This window comes from Vigna angularis, chromosome 9 (assembly GCF_016808095.1).
Source record: "Vigna angularis cultivar LongXiaoDou No.4 chromosome 9, ASM1680809v1, whole genome shotgun sequence".
Classification (NCBI taxonomy): domain Eukaryota; kingdom Viridiplantae; phylum Streptophyta; class Magnoliopsida; order Fabales; family Fabaceae; genus Vigna; species Vigna angularis.
Genome location: NC_068978.1, coordinates 5,154,759 through 5,163,171, shown reverse-complemented (window position 1 = coordinate 5,163,171; position 8,413 = coordinate 5,154,759). Strand labels below are relative to the sequence as shown.

Here is an 8,413-nt window from a genome sequence, read left to right as displayed (position 1 = left end):
ATTAACTAAAAAACAAATAGATAAAATATAAAGAAAATGAGTTTAAAGATAGAATACATTTTCTAAAACAAATAAATTAATAGTTGAAATTCTTAACTATTTATTTAATTGAGCTTATTTAAAATTTCGATTTTGAGATATTACAAAATATTAAGTTTTATCTTGTTTTGTTTAGTTTATTTATAATTTAATTGATATTTATAATTCAAATATGAACTTTTTCTTACATTATTTTAATACTAATCTACTTGTAAAGAATATATGTTTCAACCTTTTATCAGAAAATTAATTCATATATCAAAAAAGAAACTAATATTTCGAACAAAAATGTAGGTTAGTATTAGTTAATAAAACCTAAACATTTATCTCGAACTTTATTTCTTTTGACTCCCAACCCTACTAAGCAAAAGCGGGGTCAATTTTATCATAAAATAAACATTTTAATTTATCAATATATTTTTAATAATATTACTCATAATTTAAACAATTTCTTTCACCCATGAAAATGGTAAGCATTTAAAATACCAAAGTTGTTTGAAATTAAAAAAATTCACTCAAATTTAATTTAAACCAAACACACCCACTTATATGAGTAACTTGTGTCTCGTAATACTTTTCAAGATAAATTAAGAGTATAAAAATAATTATCAATTAATATATTTAAAAAATAGATCTAAATTTTTTATAGTTAAAACATAAAAGTCAGAGTTACTTGCATATATTTCTTACACAAATAGCGTGAGCTGAGTTTTTTTTTCTTTCTAAATATTAGCCCCTTAAATAAAAAGTCTTATCCTCTTGGTCAATGAGTAGTTATTATTCAATTCCATTATTTTTTTTGGAATGAACTCCGAAGTTAATTTATACAATAATTTTGCCGTAGTATATGCTTTTTGTTTCCTTACGCAACTCATTTATCGATAGAATAAATTAACGACGTTGATGAAGGAAGCAAAATTGGAAAATACAAATAATATTCCTTTAGTACCTAATGAAAGTGAAAGAAATTAATATTATATAATAAGTATAAAAAGGTTAAATGCCAACAAATATAGAATACGAAATAAAGATTTGGAATTTATACCAGCTCCCATTTTCTAAATATAACAACTTCTAATGGATAGGTAATAAATATTTTTTTTATAAATTAATTTTACATAATTGAATTAAATTAAATTTTTTTCTTAAAATATATCATAACCTATCTTAATAAATTTTATTAAATGTATTATATATGCTATCAAACAATCATCATCAAATCATTTACAAATATCAGAGTTGTCAAAATGGGTCACAACCTGCGACCCACCACCGGTTCTAGCTGGGTTGGATTTAAAAATATTGTATTTTTTTTTTATACGAGTCAGATTTCAACCCGGTTCATTTAAACCCGACTCATGCGGATTGAACCCTGGTGGACCGAGTTGGCCCACCAACCCACCTACCTTATTTTATTTTATTAAAATTTAATTTTAATTTATAAAAAATATTTATTATTTTCTTAAAAAGATTATTTAAGTTTCTTATTTTCAAAATTAATTAAACACCCAGTGAAATTTGGGAGTAAAATTTGTTTATATTTAAATTATAAAAAATTTGTAATTTTTTTTACTTAACAAAAATTGTAATCAAGGGAGTCATTGAGTCAACTCCTTTACCCACTAACTAGTGATGGGTCGAGTCGGATTCAAGTTTTTTTGACTCGCTAATAAATGAATCGGATTAGGTTGACTCACTAAATGATCAACCCGTAATGAACCGAGTCGAAACCGAGTACCCGTTTTGACAGCTCTAACAAATATATAATCTACAATTAAAAAATATTGAACATCTAAAATCGACTTATTAGCTCCACTTATCAAGAAAGTGTCATGAACATGTGAATTGGAAAAAAGAAAGGACCTAATCTCTATCACGTTTTCACATCTACGTGACAATCCCAAAATCACTGAAGTTACTTATTGTTTCGTCAAAGTTCATGAACTTAACAACTTGCCGTTGTTTTAGCCTAAATTATTAAAAATATTTTTAAGTGGTGTATTTTTTATTTTAAAAATTTTATGCACTTTTTATTTTATATTATCATAACTTATGAATTGTCCTTTTATAACTTTTTGTAATTAATTTTTTCGAAAATTATCTCATATAATTTATTTATATGTAAATTAATATTAACTTATACAAAAGTTATATTTTGTTTATCCTTTTATAACGTAAATATTTTTTCGAAAATACCTTTACTATACTATTTTAAGGATTTCACTTTGATTGGTCATGAAATTACAACATTCAAAAACAAAATATTCAATTTCACAAACATTTATTTTAAATTTAAGTCAACTTTTCGCATCGCTGAGAACTCGGATTGTGAATATAAAAGAACATAGTTTATAATAATTGGTTGTAAATAAAATATTATTTTAGTATAAATTTATAGTCGGTTAAATTTAAAGATAATTATTAATTAAAGTAATTTTTACACTTTGTAAGTAATTTTCTTTTCTTTTAAAAGCAGGTTATAAAAAAATTGTTATGTGAGAAATTTGAGAAAATTATGATAGTTGTGTTATGTCATGGACCATTCTACTCTAGTACATTCTATATTCTCTATTAATTTATTCAACCAAACATGTCACATTATGCCTATTCATTCCCATTTTCATATTTCAAAATTTTTATCTCATTATTCTTTTAGATAGAAAGACTGGAAAACAGAATTGAGATGAGAATATCATTTTTTTACCATTTATTTGAGAAGAGAAATAAATAAAAAATTGAGACCAACAAAAATTGTTTTCTTCCAAATTAAAACGAATTAAGAAAAAAATTTCATTCCCATTTATTAAAATTTTCCATTTCATTTCTTAATTATTCTTTATCATTATTTTTATTTTTAATTTTAATTTTCCTCTAAATCGAGAATCGAGACGAGTGAATAATGTTTTATTTTACTTACTACATCAATAGTTATCATTTGATGATTAACTTGTAAAGGTGGTTTTTACATAGACATTATTCCAAAATTAACTACCAAAGATTCATCTATATTTACATAACATAATTTTCACTTAACAAACATTATTTAAACATCTGGAAATCAATCCTAAAAACATCAAATCAACCATGTCTCCCAAACATTATGCGTAGAATTTTTAGAGCACAAACTGTCAAACATTGACATTTATAGTTCTTTGACATTCTATAAGTCCAACGCAAATCTAATCAGATTTGAAAACTAAATTGATAGTATAAAAATGACATCTTTGAAGACTAAAGCGTGCACCTACAATGTTTCAGGGATCAAATCTCTACCCAGATTGCCATTTTAGAGAAAGTAAATGTAACATTACTCCAACAAAATTCATCTCAGTCAGAAGTACACCAGCTTCTATTTTTCTCTGAATTTTGTTTTCAAAAAGCTAGGTATCTCAACACAACAACAAAACTTTACAGAAATAACCCACGAACAAAATCCTTGCAGCAGACCAGCTTTCACTGGCAAGACCATCTGATAATTAACCAGAAGAACACCCAAAACCAGCCAAGTACACTCTCAAAATAACCATAATAAAGACACATCCTTTAGGTGCAGACCATGAATTCATCCATTTCCTGCTTCCATTGATGCCTACAATAAGTATATAATTGAACTAAGAGCAGACAAATTGCTTAAAGGATATGAGAACTGCAAACTGCAAAGCAATTGTTAAAAAAAAGCAAGCAATTAAGGTAATCATAAAATACCACATGCTTACACCTCTTTCAATAACGAGTACAATATGTGGTGGCAACAGCAGTTCCAGTTGATGCAAACTTGCTGCGTGCCAAAATTCTAGGAACACAACTACCTAATCTATTAAACAAGAGAAGTCCTTTGGTTGACCCATCAAAGGTCATGGTCATCAGATCACACTAGACCTACCTTTAAGAAAAACCTACTATCAACAGTCATATATCTCATGAAAAGCACATAAAAGCGTGTCACTTGGCCGCTTCTGACCCCTCAGCAGAGCCACCTTGCCCGTCTCCACCAGCTGTCCCAGCCTCAGAAGCATCTTGCTTGCTTCCACCACGTGCATCATTTGGACCGGCAGCCGATGGTGGACCACCACTGTTGCCACCTCCAAGAGCAGCTTCACTGTGCATTGGATGCATGCCATTGTTTATCCCTCCCGGTCTCAGTCCCATTTGACCTTGGATAGCCTGCTGGTGTAGCTGCTGCTGCTGATCCTGAATTTGATGTGGGTTACCAAATTGTAATGGCATTTTCTGGGGGAACATGCCTTGCTGCTGAGCCATTGCTGCTGCTGCTGCCTGAGGATGTTGCATATAGAATCCTGGTTGCATGGCAGGGTGTGGAGCCATCTGCAAGGCAATAAAATCAAGGTTATGGGAAACTGACAAGACTTCCACGGAACCAGCAATGCTCTATTTTCACCTGTGGAGGCATTGCTGGGGTCTGAGGCTGGGCATCAGCAATTGCAGCTAAATACATCAAATTCTTTTGAAGCTGGGCTTGGTACCTAATGCAGTAAACCATCACATAAAACTGGTGCAAAACTAGACCATAACACCTTCGAAGATAATTTCTAGGAAATAGATCAGGATCTAGAATGCGTCATTATTCAGAAAAAAAGACCACAATAAATTATATATCCTTGGATGTAATTGAAGTTAGTGAGGACTGAGGAGAGTGAAAGAACAATTATCAATAGCCCCACCCATTGTGCACAGATAAATGTTAGGATTAGGCAAGCCAACCATCAGTACTAGCAAAAATGTAGTCAAAAAGAATTTAGAGGTCACTTACTGGGCACATTCCGCAAGTTTTCCAAGATTTTGATTGTCCAATATTGCCAGAATCAGCTTCTTGTTCTCATCAAGGTACTGCATCATGGGCAATGACACAGTTTCAAATTAACTAATGAAGGCACTTGCAGCTTACTTTGTTTTAACTCATTATATCATTTAAATTGTGAAGTGAAAACTAGGAGAGGAAATAGATTAATTGAAATTCTATCCTGGAAACAGCCTAATACATACAGAATAAAATTAACAATATCATTTATTAGAAAACATTTTTTCATGGATCCAGGATACTGCAGTAAAGTCCCACATGCATCAATACACTTAGTTTGCTTAGCCATCTGATTGTGACGACATCTTATTTGGGTACAACAAGTAAAAACCCAGTCACCCTATGTAAAAAACTATGCACATTGCTACAAACCTATAGTCCAACCAACAACCTCCTTGTTTTCAGGGTTTACTAAAGACCCAAAACCTACTGTGGTAAATCAACAGGTATGTTCAAACCCATAATTATATGCTGTTACCAAGTTAATTGATTAAATTATTCATGGGTTATAACTCTTAAAAATGTTTGTTACTTCATCTGCCGAATCACTCCAATGCAGGAGAATGACAAGAGATGCCTAATTAAGTTTTTTTAATGCTAAACTGAAGTTATTTCCATTGTTTATCAACAAGTCTCACACTGGTGTTCAACTTAAAATACTTTGAAAAACATGAGTTATTTGCTTTGAGAATTTGTTTTCCTTTTTTACTTTGTGATTTCACTAATAATTAAAACAATTACACCTTTTTTCACTTTGTTTCCTATTTTCAAGGACTTATGGGTTTTCCATTGTTTACTGCATGCCCAAATATTTAAAAACATGAAACAAAATCAAAACAGAGAGGCACTGTTTATTAATAGAAAAGAGACAAACACAGAAAATGTTTTGTCAAACCAACCAGACCTAAAGATACCCATAAAGCTAAGATAAAAAATTCAGAAGACTGAAATAAAACTTTTAGTAAAATAATTTAAATGGAGTAGTAACCGACCTTACACTGTAAATGGATTTTAGATCCATGTAGCCAACCCACTTAATAAAGTAAGGTTTTTCAACCTATGAACTTCAATTTCCTAACTGTTTAAAAGATAATAAAATAAAGACCCTATACATTGCTTTGTAATTACTCATTAGTAATCAAAGAGGCAATTTAAACATCACTGGTGAAAGAAGAATGGTTCCACCAGCATATCCTTTGTTAACTGGAAACTAAACGTGTTTTAGTGTAGAATAACAAAGTTTCAAGGGTTTTGTCACTTGAATATATTTGGAAGATGTTGGTCATAAATTTGAGAAATTGCACAGGATTCCAATTAATAATAGATTCTCAATCAGCCCATTTGAATATTTAATTAACATCCCTACAAACTATGATGCAGCCAGCACACCTCAAGACAAGATTGTCAATGAGGGGCATAGTTCATTAAGATATGCTTTTGGGTCAGTGACAAATGTTCAACATGCTCAATTAGGCATCAAAGAAAACCTAAATCAGAACTAACATAAACAAATGTTGTTGCCATACTAGATACTAATTCGATTACTGATGATTCCAGATATTATATACATGTAGTTTAGATGAAATTCAATATTGAGTAAATTAACATCTCAAAGAAGACATGATTTTGCAGTTTTTGGTGCAAAGAATTATCCAAGATATATATACTCCTTTGTCTTAATTATTAGTTGGTCGTGAGCTTTTTATTTAAAACATACATGTAATCCCCATCATGAGGAACAGTAGAAGGAAACAATAAATAATGAATTAATGATGACAAAAATAAAACTACATGATTAAATTCATTGCAGATTAGCACAAATCCAATTCATTCTCACTTTGTATTGAACAAGTGTCACCTCCCAATTTCCTCAACAAAATAATAATAAGAAAAAGAAGTTCAGAAATCATAAACTCTTTTAAACACACTTTTTACCGATAGCTAAACATTATTGGACATCACAAAAATTATGTGAACCCAACTCCCTCTCTGAGCAGTTACAGTTACACATGATTTCATGCTTTACAATAAATTCCAAGTAATAATAAAGAATGTGTTGCTACCAATCCTCTAATAATAATTAATAATAATAATAATAATAATAATAATGAACCCATAACAAATTATGAAAAACAACTAAGTTCAACAATCCATAAGGTAAACAATGGTATTAAAACAGAAAAAAAAACATACCTTTTGAATCTGCTCGGTGGTTATGTTAGTAGGTGGGAATGAAGGCATCATAGGAATCATTGACGGTGTCTGCTGCATCTTCTCAGCCTCCTCAATCTCACTGAATCTATAAAAAAAAAAAAGACAAAAACCCTAATTCCCCCAAAATCACCACAATCAACAGTTACCAAACCCCAAATGAAAAATGTTACACAAACCCTGAAATAAAAGGGGAAAAGACGAAAACTTTGGCAGATAGAGAGAGAAAGAGGACCAGGGTATGGTCGGAAAACAAGTGAGAACCCGAGAGGTAAGTGTTGGACACGCGTTTCAGAGCTTGGGTTTGTCTGTGTGAAGTCCTGTCCGATCTTCTGGGATACTGTGCAGCCGATGTTTCTGGAATTTGAAGACAAAACAACAAAAGTAAAAACATGTAATAGATTAAAGTTAGTTTAGCAGGTGTGCATAATAAAAAGAAAGAGAAAAAAAGAAGAGGGATTACCGAAGGAAACAGAACTAAATAGTTAGATTTGGGGTTGTGTGTGTTTCGGCTTGGTAGTTAGAAATTGCAAACAAAGAGAAGAATGAAGTGTTCGGTATTTATAGGTCGTCGCATTCCGCTGTTGAAGTTTGACTGTTGCTACTGCGTTTAGAATCGGGTATTGTAGTACTGTTGCACCTCAGCATGAATGGAATGGGATAAGCACAACATGTTATTTATTGTTTTTGTTTTTTTGGGAGAAGCGGGTCCTAGGTTAATTCAAGTACTATTACTCTATCTCGTTCAAAGCCCAATTTTAATTTTCCAGGAATTTAGTGTTCAGGGACACTACACTGTGATTGAGGTCTATTATACCTTTTTTTTTCATGTAAGTGTTATTATTTATATTTTTGTATTGTTCTCTTTTATAATACTTAAATTAAGGTATATCTAAATAATTTATGTCTACAATTTTTAAAAATAAAAAATAATGAGAATTTATTTTGTTAAAAATGTACCATTAAGAAAACGAAGAGAATAATAAAAAATATAAATAAATGAATCCTTTAATTTTATTTCTTTATTTCTCTGATTGTGAAAATATATTTCAATTAATTAAAATTGTATTTTAAATACTAATTTTTAACTGGGAACATTTTAAGAAAAAAACTTTAATGTGATTGGTATAATTAAATAATATTAATTATTGTTCTTAATTAGCGTAAAATTTAGTTAGCTTTGCTTATGATTGAGTTCTAAGAAAATAGCTTCCGACAGTTGGAAAAATAGAACAGTCATCTTCGTTCAGCAATTAATTATTATGTAATAATGTCATATTACTTTAATAAAAACATAACATAAATAAATAAGAGAATCATAAACTCGCATAACAAGAATAAAGA

The 8,413-nt window shown here is 30.3% G+C and overlaps 1 protein-coding gene across 3 annotated transcripts; it reads right to left on the bottom strand.

Moving 5' to 3' along the window:
* Positions 1-3,703: 3,703 nt before the first annotated feature.
* On the bottom strand, positions 3,704-7,713 carry LOC108347685 (GRF1-interacting factor 3). 3 transcript variants are annotated; one of them, XM_017587082.2, is made up of 6 exons: positions 7,533-7,713; positions 7,249-7,426; positions 7,052-7,157; positions 4,811-4,887; positions 4,439-4,523; positions 3,704-4,365 (listed from the first exon to the last, which is right to left on the bottom strand). In XM_017587082.2, exons 3-6 carry the CDS (start codon positions 7,127-7,129, stop codon positions 3,982-3,984), a joined length of 624 nt encoding a protein of 207 aa, XP_017442571.1. In that variant the 5' UTR covers positions 7,130-7,157; positions 7,249-7,426; positions 7,533-7,713; the 3' UTR covers positions 3,704-3,981. The 3 variants fall into 3 exon arrangements, with proteins under 3 accessions (XP_017442571.1, XP_017442572.1, XP_017442570.1); XM_017587083.2 differs by having other exon boundaries at positions 7,052-7,183; positions 7,305-7,426; XM_017587081.2 differs by having other exon boundaries at positions 7,305-7,426.
* Between the last annotated feature and the right edge of the window lie 700 nt (positions 7,714-8,413).